Genomic DNA, 17479 nt, shown 5'->3' on the forward strand with positions numbered 1-17479 from the left:
AAAAAAAAAAAAAAAGCACAGTACTCACTGGGACTCCCTGCTCACCCTTTTCACCTGGCTCACCCTAAAGAAATAACAAAAAATGCAGATTAGTATGCAGAATTTTACTCATAATTCATTTAGGGTTTTAATCACTTATTTCTTCATGTCAGACAGCATGATTAATTCTGTTCTCCATTCCAAGAACTATGCCTAATAGCAGGATGTGCAAAAAGAAATAGGACAAAACACAAAAATTAAATCCATTAAGCTAATTTATTATGCTAGTACATAGTGCTTAAAGGGTCTTATTCAATAATTGAAAAATTAATTAGCATCAGATTTTATTGAGGTGATTCTGTACATGAGAAGCCCAGCATAAGCTATTTAATAGAATTTTTTATAAAATTTGAGGTTCATAGGGCTATGCTTATCAATCCTCTTTCTTCAGAAAGTGTTTAGTCTATGGTTATATGTATTACTTACTTATGCAATAATTTATGCATTTATCATCATTTCTGAGAAAATTCTAAGAAGACCATCAAAATTCATTACATAAAATAAAACAATTTTAAAAAGTAAGATGTAGGTGACTCAGTATTTTCTTCCTTTTCTTTTATCTTTCTTGCTAGTTCTAATGCCTAAACTGTGATGGGGACAATAAGATCAGTCATTTAAAATCTCACCTTTTCTCCCTTTATGATTTCGCTTCCTTTTTCTTTCATGTGTGGTGTTGGTCCTGGTGGCCCTGGGGGACCCTGGATCCCTTGTTCTCCCTGTCAACACCAAATTTGGGATATTCCATTAAAAACAAGACTGAGGCCAACCTCGGGAAGACAAAAGTACGTCATGCTCTGTTTTAGTATTTATAGATCAACAGCAGGGTAAGAACTTCATCTGCTTATATAATGCAAAAGGACAATAAAACCTCTCCATAAAGGATGGGTGCATTTCTGCCAAGCAATAACAAATATCAATACCACTTATTTTTCACACATAAAGCTAACATATCCAAGAAATCTCCACATACTGCTGTTGTCAAAAATTTTCAAGTGATTTTATGATAACAAGTTAATTTCAGTGATGTACCATCTCATGAAAAATCCTATTCAGTGGGAAAACTGTGTTTCAAAATACATAAATAAGATAGTGGATTAAAAAAAAAACAAAAAACCACCAAACACCTTTGTAATATATTTTACTTGTACTCCAAAAGGCCTCTGCCAATGACACTCATGAGAAGCTGAGCCCTGAGAAGGTCTCAGACACAATAAGTTTACCCAAAAACCAACGACTGCCAAGCATTTCTTGCCTTCTGACAGTGCAACATAAAGGACTTCAGAGCCTTTTGGGAAAGATAACACTAATCTTCATAAATGTTACCTCCCACTTGATGGGTCAAGGCAAAGAGAATACACAGGATCAGTTACTAAAGCTAATACATGGTAACCCAACAACGCATCAATGCTGAAACAGTTGTGGAGCAAGCAGGAAAGCAGTATCACTGTGTAAAACCCACCAACAGGACAAAATAAGAAAGGTCATTTGTTTGGTATGACTGCAGCAAAGGGCTTGGAGTTGGACAGCATGAAGTGCCATGCTGTGTGATGGCATATTCACCATTTTTATAAATAACCTGGCAGTGCTGATATCATCATATCCAAACTCTATAACTGCTCATGAATTCTATTCACTTAGTTATGAGTCACAGATTTGATTTACTCAAGTTGCCCCAAATCAACAATGCCATTGTACTGATTTTCTCCATAGGTCAATTACAAGAGTTTATTTATTTAAAACAAATACAGTCTCCAGAGTATTTCTGGCAGCTGTCCCCTCAGCCTTCAACAAAAACATACCTTTTCACCTTTGGGACCTTGAAAGCCCAAGCCCATGTAGCCCTGAAAATAAAAATTACAGATATTAAGTACATTTTTATCAGCCATGAATATGTGCATACATACACACATATTATTAAAATACACACACGTATTTTGTACATAACTGAAGTCAAAGGAAGGTGTAAATGACATTAAATGTCTTTTAAAGGCTTGTTTGAAACAAATAAATCACATCCTAATCTTTCAGGCGTCACAACAACATGTGAAAAGATATATAGAACAAAATTTACAGATCATTTTAATGTCAGCATAGTCTTCTCTTAACATTTTACTGATAAATTTTGACATTTTCAAATAAGCCCAATTAATCACAGAATGTTGTAATTACTAGTAACTTGATCAACTGGGATAAGATACCAAACCAAACAAACAAAAAGTTAAAAATATCTCCATGTGATGCCCCCCCATTAAGACATAACAATTGATCTCGAATTGTAAAAAAAAAAAACATTCCTTTATGATCGTTACTTTCCAAATTTTGGCATAACAAGTAGACAATCTTTTTAATACAAATAACTTACCTTCTCACCTGGTGGTCCTGGTGGCCCAGGGCGACCCTACAAGACAGTAATTTTTTAGCAGATGTGTATACGGTATATTAGGTGGAACAATTCCATATTCTATTATTACAGCAAAAATGCAGATCTTTCCATTAAGTCAAGATAAAAAATATTTTTCTGCTACTGCCTGTAGCTCTTAACTTAGCCTATATAATATATGTGAACAGAAACTGTCAAAGGTCTTTCATCAGACCTTTCTTTTCAGTTAGGCGTGCTGGATCTATTCAGCATGTATGCAAGAGACAATCATACAAAATATGAGGTGCTGTACTGCAAAATAATTTTATTGCTGACTTTTTTCCCCCAGTTTTGTGCACTACTGGCTACTTGTTGTAAATACTAATGCTCATCTTTCATTAAACCTGTTCTTCTTTACCTCAACAAGTGCAAATGCTTACTAAACTGTATGTCCTTTACAACAGGATAAGTATTCTAACACAGGCGTTCACTTCAATAGCCAGATATACTGAGTGGACTTCCATGAGATGGAAATAACTGATCTCTGCTAATGTTACCTGCAGCCATCACAGGAAGGGAAGATAGTACGTTTCACCAGACTCGACAGTATTTCAAGTAGTTAAAGTGTCTTAAACATTTGGCAATTATCCAAATGACAGGCAGTTGGTACTGCCTTGCTTTCCACTGTACTGCCCAACTTCTTACTAGACTGCCCATAAGAACAATCTCAGCAAACATTTTATTTAGATCTGGCTGCTGTTTTGTAGTTTATTTTCTACAAACTAAGTGGAAGAAGAGAAATAAGGAAGAATAACTATTACAACTCCATTCCTACAAAAGAAAACTTCAAATCTGCAAGAAGAGGATGCTAGGAGCAGCTGCTATTGAAAATCATGTACTTTCTCAATCTTGTCACGGTAGAGTTCAGAAGACTAAACATGAAGCCTGGAAAGGCAGGTTGTCTTACCCACATCTAACAAACACCTTGCAGGATTTTCCTGTAATAGAGCTCTGTAAGTGAGTCATTAGAAAAAAACTTACTGGTTCTCCTGGAATCCCTGGTGGCCCCATTGGTCCCTGAAACCCTGGAGTTCCAGGTGAACCCTATAAAAAATAAAAAGGTAAAATTAAAAAGCGATACATATTCTTCAGTGCTGTGATATCTATTTAATTTTAATTTAAGCTCACAGCTATTCAAACATCATTTAGACTTACAGGTAGTCCAGGTTGGCCAGGAAAGCCTTTATCACCTTTTAGCACACTAGGAGGTAAAAGACCAATCACTTCACCTGGATCTCCCTATAATTAGAAAACAAAAAGAACATTACTTCAACATCCATTCAAATCCATTCAAAAGCATTAAGTTGAGAAGAAAGTTAGAGCTATGCAAAATTTGAAAGGTTCACTTTAAAAAAAGTCACCTCACTTAAATTCAGCTGAAAAACAGCATGAGTTATTTAGTAAAAGTTAAGAAAGGATCACAAATGTCAAATGTCCTTTTCAACCATCTAAGGAGATTCCAGTATCAAATCGTCATTTATTCCCTAATTTTCTATACTTCAGTGGGTAAGCAGAAAGATTTTCCCACCAAATCTATCAATACTACAGTAATACTTAAGAATCAGAACACCTGGTCTGGCTGCTAATGGAACTGCTAATGGAAGTAGGCTGAGATCCTATCCTTATATCTAATTTGGAAATCAAAGTCATTCATAGAATCCTTTTCCTTCAAAAAATGAATCCTCTTTGTCTTCTGGAAAACTATTCCAATTGTTACCCATTATTTTACATCCTTTTTTTTCCTGATGCCAAAAGATCCCATTGTTTCCTGAAATTTACAAAATTTCAATGTTTTGTGGGCCATTTTCCCCAAAATTTTCTCCATGTGGAGCGGTTTACATAAATGAAATGTCAGTATCAAAACAAATTTTGGAACAATAAAACTTATCTAATTTTTTATGCATAACTTAGTGGCCACTATACTACTTACACATTTGTGCTACCTTTTCCTATTGTATTCCATCTAATAATTACATTCTTAAAACCTGTCTGGAATAACTCATGCATTCAATTGTAACGAACTGGATGCTTCTCCACTGCCTTTACTTAGGGGCACTAGAGAGCCGAGTACAAAGTGAAGAATCCTGGCACAATTTTTCATTCCTTTAATAAGGACTGATAGTCTCACAAGGTGTAGATTTCATCCTAATTCTGACTGCTACAAAGAGGATATGAACACATTTAGGACAAAATGTACCTTTATTCCAGGAGGTCCTGGGGGTCCCTGTGAAAAAAGACATATTTGATTTTATTTTCTTCATAGAACCACAGAATCCTTAAAGTTGGAAGAGACCACTGGAGACAATCTAGCCCAACTTCCCTGCAATGAACAGGGACATCCATAGCAAGATCAGGTTGCCCAGGACCTTACTCTTCAGTATTGTGTATTTTACATTTCATAATATAGATAACTCCGTAAAATACCTTCTACACTTCAAGAATCAGAGTTGAAACAAGTGAATGAAGCACAAAGAATCTACTTACTATGCTCCCAGTCAGTCCTGGTAAACCTGGGGGACCTACTGGACCTCTTTCACCCTACAAGGAACAGAGAAAATGGTTTTGTTTAGAGAACGTATGCTTGAGGGATATTTTTATTTCAACACAGAGATACTGTTATAAACATATGGAAGTGTCACCTTTGTGCCATTACATCCTGGAATCCCAGGTGGACCAGGAGGGCCATCTTGTCCAGGAATGCCCTGCATGAAAAGGAAGTACAGAAATTAGCAATACAGCATTAATCCAGGCCAGATGTCACCTGAAGTCCACTTCTGATGTTCTTTTAAAAATACATATACTTCACACGTACAGGGATGCCTGGGTTTCCTGGAAATCCTGATGGTCCTGGTGGGCCCTGCAATTGACAAAAAACATACTGAACTTGCAAATCTGAAATGACAAGACCACAAAACACTAGTGACAAGACCCAATCTCCTTGCCTTGGTGACAGCCAAAAAATGAGAACAACTTTTTTTAAACTCTCTTGACAGACTATTCCTAATCTTCAAACCTCCCAATTATGATATCCTAGTAATTGATAACAGAAAACAAATTTTTATATTGTTGTAACTTTTTAAGCAGCAATATATATATTATTGTTTAGGAACTGGATCAGAGTCTTATGCGCATGTAAAAAGGAATGCAGATTCTGTCTTCTCACACCATGCTTTACAGCATGAAATTTACTGTAGGCATCTCTTCATAGCAGAAGACAATGCTAGCACACTGTAAAGATGATTCTCCATCTTTCATCAGCCATATCAGAGTGTCAATTTCATTGTGGGTTTTTGTCCTTATAGTGTAATGGATCAAGAGTGCGATCTGGTGCATCATTTTCATCATACCAGTTTATTTATACATGCAATACTACTTAATACATATATTGCGAAGCAGAAAAGATGAATGAGATTCCAGAAGATGAAATAGCATATTTGCATCTCCCTAACCTTTTTCATTGCTAAAGTACAATCTAGCATTAGCCAGGAGATTCTAATTTACATTAATATGCAGAATATCATGAACATCATGGATTTAAATAAGAATTTCTTGATCTAGCAGAACATCTGCCTGTAACAGCTTAGACACTGCAACTGATTTTATAAATTCCAAGTGCTGCAGCCACTGCAGCCAAATGGAGAACTGAATCAAGATAGTATTTTGAAGATCTGTGAGCAAGATGGCGTATCTCAAAATGCATCAGTGCTCATGAAGTCACTCAAATTCTCCTTCACTGGCAAATTGTAAAATGAGAGAAAGCTCAGAATGAGCTTAATATCTGACAAAACCCCAAAAGACATGGCCTTGGTTAGTATAGTGTGCTAATTATATAAGAGTACCACATTAAACAGAAATTACAACAGGAAAGTTATAGGCATGTTTAGAGCCTCCCTTCGTATTGAAAAAGACAGAGGATCTTTGCCCCAGCTTTAATTTGTCTCTGCATCCCGTGCACATTTTAAACATATCTGTGCTTTCAAGGGTATCAGCTTATCCAATTGAGTGCTTCAAGCAGGTAAGACGGTTCATATTCAAGTTAGAGTAGAGGCTCTCAGTGAGTCTGAAAGGTATCAAAGGAATATCAAAACCAGAGCTGTTGATAAAGTAGTAAGCAACAGGTGAAAATACAAATGGAAGAATAGCGTTGACTGCACAATGAACTTCAAAGGCAAGAGCAAGAGTCTTGAAATTACTGTGCAGCACAAGGGGATGCCATTGATTGACTCAAAGTGCCTACTTGAAAGCAAATATGAAGTCTGAAAGATACATAAGCCTACAGTCTTTAGAAATGCAAAAATGTAGGTTAGAACTCACCCTTGTTCCTTTTGTTCCTGGCAGTCCTGGTTCTCCAGTATCACCCTGTAAAGGAAAAGAGAGATCTCTGTCTTTCCAAGGGACAACAATTTAGGGAAATCTGAGTGTTTTAAATATTAAAGTTTAATTCTTACCTTAAGCCCTGGTGGCCCAAGGGGACCTTCAGGTCCTTGCATTCCAGGAAACCCAATCACACCCTGTATTCCCGGAAAGCCTCTTTCTCCCTGAGGGAAGAAGAAAACCCATTAGCAACAACACAACTTAACTTGCTTTTTCTAGCAATCCACATATCCCCTGTTTCTGCACTCAAAAAAACCTGCCAGGGAGTAAGAAGTTAGATGTGACAGACAACAGTCTGTGCTGGTCTTTCAATGAAGGGTTATTATAAACAGAGAAATACTTCTGTTTGATAACAGGCTGGCAAAGGATAAGTGTGGCATGATAGAAAACATTCTTTGAATTTGAACAGAAAATTCATTTCTGTTTGCCTGGACAGAACTGTTCATAGCATATTTATACCCTTGGGACCAGGAAGGCCTCTTTCCTTCTAATAAGATCTATCTTACCCTATACAGATACTACTATATCCTGGTAGTAAATCTAACACCCCAAACCAGCAGTTATATTCCTGAAAACTGGAAATATCTCTGGCTTCTCAGTCTTCAGTTTCAGGTGATTCAGAGCCAGTGTTTCATTATATAGGATCATCTGAAGAAGCTGAACTCAAGATAGTATCTGCCATCCGTTAGCTTTTTTATAGCTATATGGGACATACACGTTTTCTGTGCTCTCCTTATTAACCCAAATGTATTTAAAACAGATAAACTTAGAGGCAGAAAATGAAATCCATCTACACTCTAGATCAACTCTGCTACCATTGCACTTTCACTTTTCACCAATGAAACCAAGAGGAACACTGTCCAAATAAAGATGGAAAGAGGGGAAAAAAGGACACATCCACATGTCAAAGCCTGCAAACAGCAAATTAAGCAAATCAAATTTGCTATTTGTAATTAACAAATGATTTGCTAGTGGGACCTTAGGATTGTGAATTTCCCTATTTGCTCAGGATAAAGATTATCAGCAACATTCTGGTAGTTGGTATGGGGTCAGGACTGAGTACACAAAAGAACAACATCCGTGTCTTGGAGAGATGGTAAAATGGGTATCTTGCAAAAAAAAACGTGATAAGCAGGCAGAGGAAGCAGTGCAATGACTCACAGACATGGTGCTAGTTCATGATTCCTGGAGATGGTTCCTGAAGATGGCAGGGATTGGAAGTTTTGGAGTGACTGGGTTGACAGTGGTGTTTAGTCCCCTGAGTAGGATTTTGTTGAGATGAAGGAACCAAGGAGTCCAGAGATGACTGATGGGTAAGAAAAACAGGGCCAGGCAGGAAGGAATGAAGTAAACCATGATGGAGATTATAAGAGCATGAGAAAATAGAGAGGAAATGAAAGCAAAATAACAACTTAGCACAAAGAAATGATTTTAGGGGAAATAAAAGAAATCTACTGACACTAGCTGTACTTAGTGCTTTCGCTGAAGTTGCTCCTGCTGGCCTGAGTTTCTGCAGGTTTGGGCTGTAATTTCCACTGTATTTCAAGTCTCAAAGAAAGGGACCCAGAAACACACCCAGCATTTACAGCCCCTGCTACATGGCGTATAGTGTGAGATGAGTGTCAGAGTAACAATCAGTCCTATCAAAAATTATGCAGCCACTCCTGCACATTGCTGAGAAGAAGAAAAAATAGAAGAAAAAAAAAATGGAAAGGGTTAGAGGAGGAGTACGTCTGAAAATGCCTCACTGCATCCCTTTCAGCCCTATCCTTAACATCTCCCCCCAAATCAGTGCTCAGAAAACAGGACTGCTGCCATGGAAAATATATATATATATATAAATGAATCCAACACAAACCTGACTGTGAGAAGTGTTTTGGTCTAATAACACCATAACTTGTTTGTAATGCTTCCACATGGGTTGCTGATGGAGCACACAATCATAGAATCATAGAATCACAAGGTTGGAAAAGACCTACAAGATCATCTAGTCCAACTGTCCTCCCATTACCCTTGCTACCACAAGCACTAAACCATATCTTGTAGCTCCTCATCCAGACTCCTCTTGAACAGTGCCAGGGATGGTGACTCCAGCACCTCCGTGGGCAGGCCATTCCAGTGCCTGACCACTGAGAGAAAAAGTTCTTCCTTATACCTAACCTAACCCTCCTCTGGTACAACTTGTGGCCATTTCCTCACATTCTATTTGTTGCCTGTGAGAAGAGGCCAAACCCTTCCTCAACTCAACCTCCCTTCAGGAAGTTGTAGAGTGCAATGAGAACTCTGCAATTAGCAGAAGTCTGAGGTGCAAGGTGTCCACTCACCTCTTCGTGGTAAGTTTACTGGACTGGCTGTCATGGCAATCCCTGGCCATGCAAACTGGGGGAATGGCATTTCTAAATTCAAAAAAACACTCATTTATTAAAATCTCCTGCCAGGAAAAATTCTCACATTGAATCTCCTCTCTTTTCTCACAGGAAAAAAATTTTTTTTTTTCAATTAAAAGTCATGTTCTGAGGGAAATAAACAGTTTTTTCTTGAAGCACCAAAACAGCATTTTAGTTTACCCCTCAGCATTCATTGTCACATTTTGATAATAATATTTTCTAGTTATAAAACCCAAGGCAGTGTGGGGTGTTATCACAAAACACTGCAAAACAAAGCAAATAGCAGAACAATGAAAGAAACACATTCCCAGGTCAGTGCAAAGTCTGAATTCTGAAGTAATCACTTCAGAATAGAATTTTACACTACACTGTGGCCACTTGCTTTTGTGACTTGCTGGGAGATCTGGAAGACAGAAGACACTCAAGTACGTAAAGCAAGGTTTTCCATTACTGAAGGAAAGTACAATATGTGCAAATGAGAAGAAAACAAGATTATTATGACACCTACATAGAAGTATGAGTCATATGTAACACAGCTAATAACGCTTCCTGCATTCAGGAGTTCTGTCATGTTCTGGATTTCAACACGCTTTCAACCACTGGACTCTGCAACACAGTAAAGTACTCATTCTGCCATTCTTACAGAAAAACAAAACTGGGGTTTACAGATCTGATTTTCATTTATTTGAAGGCTCCCTGAAGACTATTCTGGCACTGTAAAAGGCCTTTATTGTGCCTGTAAATCACTCACTAAAGTAACGACCACTTCATCTTGCCAAAGATGTTAACTCAAAGCTTAACAAAAATAACAACTTGGGCTTCCAAGACAACCACCATCAGTGCTGCAAGGCCATCTCCAGCCTCCCAGGTTGCTCTCCCTGAAAGGTAAAGCATAGCAGCAGGAGCTGCTCAGGGTCACTTTGAGCTAACGTATGTCCAGGTTTCCACAGGAACATTGCTTTTAACTGGCATTAACTGTTAGGACAAAAGGAGGAAAAGTATGTGGCTATATGTTCTTCTGGACATCCAGGCGAGCTACCAGACACCCAGAGGCCTTCAGAGCAAAACTCCTGAGAGTGTGGAGAGCTGTCCCATCCCAAGCACTGTAGACTCACAGTTTCTCACACAAAACTGAGCTCATATTTTTGCCTGTGATTTGTCAGAAGGGAGTAAGGAAACATAAAACTGGTTGAATCAGCTTTGAGGGTATGCAAGCAACAGGATCTCTCTGCATATGAGCTGCCATCTCAGCTATTTATTCTAACGGGGGATACTGACTTACACACTGCTTACAATCCACTCTCTTCTTTGCTTTCCCATCTAATTTCACAGTTAAGTATTGCATAAGTAGAGTAAATTCGTGCAGACAGATAATGGGGCATTCATCCTCCATGCCATCCATGAAACTCACAGAAGTTAGGAAAACCTATTCCAGCAAGACCTAGGGATGTATCCTACTTTCTAGGTCCTTTCTTTAGTCCATGTGTCAGATCACTTCTTCATATATCAGTTTTAGGGAACCAGTGTGCCAGAACTTGTAAAGAAATACAATGCTCTTCCAGCATTCACAAGTGAACAAAGATCTAACTTCAATTCTTCAGTGATTCAGATATTACCAACTTACACCATACGATGTGTTTTCTGGCATCTTTGGCATCAGTGAAAATGTACTAAATTACAGTAAAACTCTATCAGGCTCAAAATGTCTACATTGAACAAGAGAGTACAGAAACTCCACCATCAGAAGCAGTAATGTCACATCAATGCTGAGTTCCACATGTCCTACATAAACTGAAATTAACTCACAGAGATTCCTGGGTAGCAGCATTTGTACTGCATCTTTCCTACCCCAAGTGTCTTATTTACAACTGCAAGCTCAGATGAAGATATTACCTACTACATTCTGCAGCAGAGACCTAAGCATGTCCTGAGGATGCCTTGAATTGCAAGGAAATACTTGAGCAGCATCCCTTTCTTTCTTGCCTGCCCAGCTCCTTTGTTTACTTAATGTTTCAGACAAAAAGCCCAATAATGTTTGCACTATGTTTATGCTGCAACTCATTAAGCATCCATACTACATTAATTGGTAAGCACTAGACCACTGCTGCTACCCCACTTATTTTTTCTCAGTACTGAGATTTCTAGCTGCAGCGCGTGAAGAGCATGAGACTCTGACTGCAAGGGCTACATATTGTTCATGTTCCAATATTCACAGCTGCGAAATCTTGGCAAGTAACACTGAAAGAGCTTCTGCTTCTTACAAATCAATTCATGAGACTCAGAAATTAAAACAGATGTAACCAAATTTTCTGTACCTCCACTGATTCAACACAAGCTGCCAGAAAACACAAAGAAGAATTCATTATTCAGCTCACAAAGATGAATATCCTGCCACTCAGCTGCTGTTGAAAATGTGGAGACACAGAAAGACAGCAAGTGCTCGCTCACTGTTCCACCTATTTGATCAGCAAGATGCTTGTTGTAGTCCCACTTTTGTGAAATGCATCCAAATGCCTTTACATTAGATAGTTTGAGAATGGACTTCTAAAATGAGATGAACCTGTTAAAAGCATAGCCATAGAGGCCGACTTTTTTGCTGGCACCGACCCTTCTAAATTAGCCATGAAATACTGTTTCACACATGGAACAACTGCAGATGGCAGTGCAAGAGTCACATGAAGCAAGTAGTTTTAGAAGAGTTAGCTGTAATAAATCAAATTCTGAGGGAGAGGAAACAACCAGTACCACATTATAAATTATTTCCCCTATTATTTTGTCTAGGGACTGCCAGACAGGGAGATGTTAGTCTTGAGAGACTGATAACATGGATATAAATCAAATGCCTGCAGAACTGCGGGCTCCATGCAAAGGCTGGGCGCATACATATGTTGCATTCTTCAGCTCTCCAGAGACTCAGGCATGTGGTGAACAACAATGTACAGAGCCTCCTGGAATCATTTCATTGATTATCACACAGCCAGCTCCTCCTGTTTGGTTTGCCTCTGCCAGAGATCATCCCGTGATAGAGATGGAAGGACAGACATGTGCCTGCCCTTCCGCTGAAAATGTGTAAAACTCATTTTTAGGGTGAGATGCCAAAAGGCAGCTGAGCCGGCCTAACCAGCTAAGATGGCTTCTCCACTCCACTGAAACAGATGGTGCACCACAGCCTTTCTTACAGCACCTTTGATGGTTTCCCCCCAACATCACTGCATCACATCAATTCACTAAATTCCCTCACTTTCCCTTGGTGGGCGAGCTTGCTCTGACCTCAGTGAGCTGAGAAACCCACCAGGCAGCTGGGCAGCTGCCAGAGCTCATGGAGGATGCAGCCACACAGGGCAGAGAGGCTACAGCAGCAGGCTTCTCACACTGGCATGGTGGGGCTGGATGGAATTCCTCTACTAGAGCTCCTCAGCTGTGCCTTTGTTGCAGGAGGAACTGAGCTCAGGGCTAACAAATGCTTGAACGTGCAGGACAGCCATTTCCAGTCCGCTGTCAATGCTGAACCCAACATCCGTTCAAATCTCAAGCTTCCTCTCTCACAAGCATACACGTTCCATTTTCCAAAGCTCATATTCATTGAACTGAAACACTACCAAGGGCACAGACAGCAAAGAAACGTAACATTTTCAAATGAGATTGGGAATGAGGTTTTCCAAAAAGAGGGAAAAAGGGCCTGACATTTCAGCATTCTTCCTTTTCTTTTTTTTTTCTTTTCTCAGTCTGATGTTAGAAATACTCTCAAATGTTGCTTTTGATAGAGATTAGTATGAATTCTAGGTGCAACTGTTAACAAAAAAACAAACAAACAAAAAAACCCAACAGATGAAGCCTGAAGCTCTCATCACACCTCTGTGCTTCAGTGTGACCTTGGAAAATCAACAGGAATGCACAACAGCCTTACAGTGACCTACAGGTTTCTAGACAGACTAACCCAAACCACATGAGAGGTGAATACCAGCTCTGTATTTGCTCCTTCAACTGATATAACTGTGAGCACTCAAAGAAATTGGCTTTGAGGTGTCAGACCCATAATTACACTACACAGTGGGAAACACTATTGTGGGATCCAAGTAGCACTCTTGACTGTGTTTTTCTCCACACTCTTTTAAACTTGTTTTACAGAACCATAATTGGCTCAGAGTTGATTTAGTGGAGAAACAGTGGTGAGGAAGTCAATCCTCTACTAAAACAGTACTTTTAACCACCAGAGGGAGCACCAGTCCCAAATATCTTGTGGGATTAAAATTAACATGTACAATAAGCATCAGCTGTTTGTCCTCAGCTGCACTTACCATTTTCAGTACTTCACTGGAACTATGAAGTGGATATCATTCAAACAGAGTTAGTGCTATAAGCTCACAGCACAGGAGTCTTTAAATGCAGTAAGGATACTTAGCATTACAGAATTCCCACTGTGCATTCTTCAGTGCTAGAATCTATCTGCACTATAGCTATACAATTCTGGAGCCATACAAGTAACAAGTAATTAATTACAGAAACATAACTGCAAAGACATGTGAAGAATCTGTGTAGGAGCTCTGTAAATATCTTGGCTCTCCCAGAAGTTTTGGGGCTGACAGTAGAAGGGAAAGAGAGGAGGGGACAAAGGAAGGAAAGAGTCAGCAAAATCCAGATTCTTGCACTGCCAGGAGGAAACTGAGAAAAATCACTCACGTGGAGACACAACTCCGGCATTTTTGGCATGACTAAGAGCAGGAGCAGCCACAGCAGTTTTACATCACCTGCACAGTTCCCCAGTTGGGCTGGCTGTGGGTTGGCTGAGTCCCCTGCACAACTGCAGGCATTGCCAGGGTTGCTCTACACTACACGCAGACACAAATATAAAGAGCTATCCCAGTAACTGCTGGCAAACAGCATCCAGCAGTCATGCCCTGTCTATCGCGATGCTGGATCTGCCATCTTCTCTCTTGGGCCCCTCCCTGTTGCCCTTCACCCACCATACTCCTTCAGCACTCACTCTGCTATTAGAGATGGAAATACTGAAAAGCATCCACTTATGGTACAAAACCTAGTATCACACAGACTTGTATACACAAGGGTAGGAGGGGCTCTCTCATTGCCTTCCAAATACAGGAGCACATATAGGCAGGAAGCATGTTTCAGTGTCACCCCAAGGCTGCAAGGAGCATCCCTCAGGAAGCTGCTAAGTGCTTCCTGAGAGCACTTGGTATAAAACCAGAAATAACAATCTGCATGTATCCTTTACATATCAGTACTGATGTGCTTAGTCTGTATGCAAGTAAGTGGGTGGGTACGTGGCATGTCTGAATTTGTTTTAGTAGCTGAAGAAGAAATAAAATAAGCTGAGTGAAGGTAAATCAATATTCGGAACCCATGGCTACAACTTCAGCTTCTATTTAACTAATGTCAAGCAATTGGTTGTCCATCACCACCTTACAAGTTCTGTTCAATTAGCTCCAATAATGGCTCCTCTCTACTTAATTTACCTTCTTCATGTCATTCTTCTTCTTGCTTATCACATAGTTATTCCTCATTTTCCAAATGCTGCCCTTCTTTTTTTTCAACAAAGGTGCCTAAATTTCAATTTCTAGGACTCGTTGAGCCAAACACAATCCTAACTTAAACTCTCAATGATTCCTTGCATTTGCATGTATTTTGTCATTGTGTATTTTGTACTGTATTTGACTTCAGTGCAATGAGTGTTGCAGATCCAGAAGTAGGAATGATGCTCAGAAGGAGGGGACTTTTATTTACAGCAAACTATCATTTAGATTTGTCTTCAATAAAAAAGGAGGGAAAGAATCATTGCATCTTCCATTCACTCATGAAAGAAAACATGCATAACCCCTAACGTGACCATTTTACAAGCCAGGAGTAGTTTATCTCCAAGTATAATGGAGAGCATGGAAGGACAGAAGTATGAAGGTAAGACTAGCAGAGAGCAGGAGCTAACAGACAGCACATGAGCTTCATTTACTGATCATAAAGGTCTGTCTGCACAATGCTTGGGTGTTTTACATCAAACTATGTGGTTCACTGTCTTTATGTTTAAACTTTCCTTGATTTTTCTAAAAAGCACATCTCGTGATGTTTCAGGAGGAAGTCATGCAAACCTTTCACCAAAGGTATGCATGGCTTATTTCCAAACTTTTTTTTTTAATCAGACCAGACTCAGAGCCACTCTGGGGAACAGAACTACCTCAAAGAGGCACGAGAGAAGAGGATGTAGATGGACAAATGCATCTAAGTTTAAAAAAAAAAGGAAGTTCTATCACCTGGAGACAGGTTGAATCGAAAGAGTGCTGCGTTTCCCACCCCTTTAATCATCTGTTGAACTCGTTAGGTCTGAGTAACTCTTCCTTTGTTTTATTGCATATTGTGTTAAGTCACTTCCAATGTTGAAGGTCCAAAAAAATAAGGGGTAAAAATGCTCCACACCCTTCCTTCTTCATTAGTGAAAATTATTTAGCATTTGTTTGCATTTGGCATTGTTTAAAGGCTCACATTCAAAGATGAAACAGCAGAAAAAAAAAAATCTTAAACTTTTCAGATTTTTCTCATTTATTTTTTGTTCACATCCTAAACCTGTGACGTTACATGCAAGTTTTATTCTCTTGCCAATTTTTTTCATGGACATATTTACAGAAAATAATCTCTTCCATAAATAGTAAAAACATGGGCAGCTGGTCCTAGACAGTACAGACTGCAATAAAGTTCTCATAATGAAGTAGCTCGTATCTTAAGGAGTACATGACAGACAGTGCTATTCTAGACAGCACTATTTTAGCTGCTTTTTCAGTTAGGTCTGAAATGGCATTTCAAAAGTTTTAAACATTTAAAAAGTTGCATACAATTAAAAAATCCTTCCACAAAAGCCAAAGGAAATATTCTGGCTTCCCATTTTTTATCATGAAAATACCCAGATCAGGCAGATAACACCATGCTTCAAAAGTGTCAGTCAGTGTTTCTTCAATTTAATCTATAGTCTCCTGACTCAATGAGAAGCATTAGAGAACAGATACCACGGTGTAATTTCTGTAGCACCTTCAGAATAATTCAATCTAAGCCAATGAAGCTATGAAAGATGCAAAACCCACCAATAATTATGGAAAACAGATACTTTCCTCATTTTGAGGCTGTGAAGGATATAAGAATAATTAGTCAGAAATCCCTTGTCAGCAAACACTGATCAGAAGTTGGATTACTGCTTAGATGTTTGTTTGACAAAAGGAGAAAGCTGCGTAAAACAGAATGGCTGGATACACAAAAATCTGTGGTGTATGACTGCCACCCAGAGGAGCTCACAGGAAAGAGACACAGCCTCGAATGGGGCGTCTGTCCTGGTGAGAGATGGTTTGAGACTGTGAGACTCAGGTGGATCCATCAGGCAGATCAGCTCTTCTCCTTTGATACCACTCACAGTGGCGATGCTGATATTCTCTGCTCCTTCCTCAAATCCAATTGTACCCAATGACAAGCAGTACTCAACGACAATTTTGCAATCAAAGGCTTATACCTTGCATAGCTTTGGAAAGTTTTGCTTTTCTGGGCACTGTCCTTTTTCTCTCTCTTTTTTTTTTTCTGTGGTAAAAAGTTATGGTTGAGTACAACTTACAGTTGAGGGACATGTGTAAATTTAATACTTAGAATTTCCAATATTTAGAATATTTAGAATATTCTAAAGGATTGTCTTTGCACAAGTTTTAGAAGGCTGCACGTGTTCTTGTTATATTTGTGTTGGGGAGTATGCCCATATCAAACAGACAAGAAATCTGAGTCGCGGATTCGTAATTGCATTCGTAATTCACAAATCTCATTAATGGTGCTGCATACAGCTGGCAGCAGCACTTCTGGACAACACTGACTTCTCTGTTCGCTGCTATCCTATATGAGCCTTTGGTATTCTTTCATTTTTTTTCCCATAAGTTCTGATTTTAGCATCTGAGCACACTTCAGACTCCCCTACTGCCCTACTGTCCCTCCCCATTACTACTCCTTACGCCCACTTGTTCAGCAGTTCTGCAGTCTTTCAGGCTTTGCTTGGCAGTTGATCAAACTGTTCCAACAAAATCAAGGGTTCTCAAAAGCACCAAAGCTTTTTGTATTCTGTGAACTAGCCACAAGCTTTTCTTGTTGTATCAGTTAAAAGTCAGTAACTGTGTCAAATGAGAAAAGATCAAGAAGACATCCAGTGTGATGCCAGTGTCTGTGCTCGCTCACTCACTCAATTCAGTATTTACTTTAACTGTGTGCAGTGATCTTTGACACAAAC

The 17479-nt window shown here is 39.2% G+C and overlaps 1 protein-coding gene across 2 annotated transcripts in view; it reads right to left on the minus strand.

The window, feature by feature from the left end:
* Positions 1-17479, minus strand: part of COL4A1 (collagen type IV alpha 1 chain) — a 111515-nt gene that overhangs the window by 42207 nt on the left and 51829 nt on the right. For both annotated transcript variants that reach the window (XM_010728563.3, XM_019610044.1), the window contains exons 3-14: positions 6907-6996; positions 6773-6817; positions 5271-5315; positions 5098-5160; positions 4943-4996; positions 4656-4682; positions 3614-3697; positions 3440-3502; positions 2402-2437; positions 1839-1880; positions 666-755; positions 29-64 (exon numbers count right to left, since the gene is read on the minus strand). In XM_010728563.3, the coding sequence (XP_010726865.1) occupies positions 29-64; positions 666-755; positions 1839-1880; positions 2402-2437; positions 3440-3502; positions 3614-3697; positions 4656-4682; positions 4943-4996; positions 5098-5160; positions 5271-5315; positions 6773-6817; positions 6907-6996 (675 nt within the window). The remainder of the gene's footprint in view (positions 1-28; positions 65-665; positions 756-1838; positions 1881-2401; positions 2438-3439; positions 3503-3613; positions 3698-4655; positions 4683-4942; positions 4997-5097; positions 5161-5270; positions 5316-6772; positions 6818-6906; positions 6997-17479) is intronic.

Source organism: Meleagris gallopavo, chromosome 1 (genome assembly GCF_000146605.3).
Source record: "Meleagris gallopavo isolate NT-WF06-2002-E0010 breed Aviagen turkey brand Nicholas breeding stock chromosome 1, Turkey_5.1, whole genome shotgun sequence".
NCBI lineage: Eukaryota > Metazoa > Chordata > Aves > Galliformes > Phasianidae > Meleagris > Meleagris gallopavo.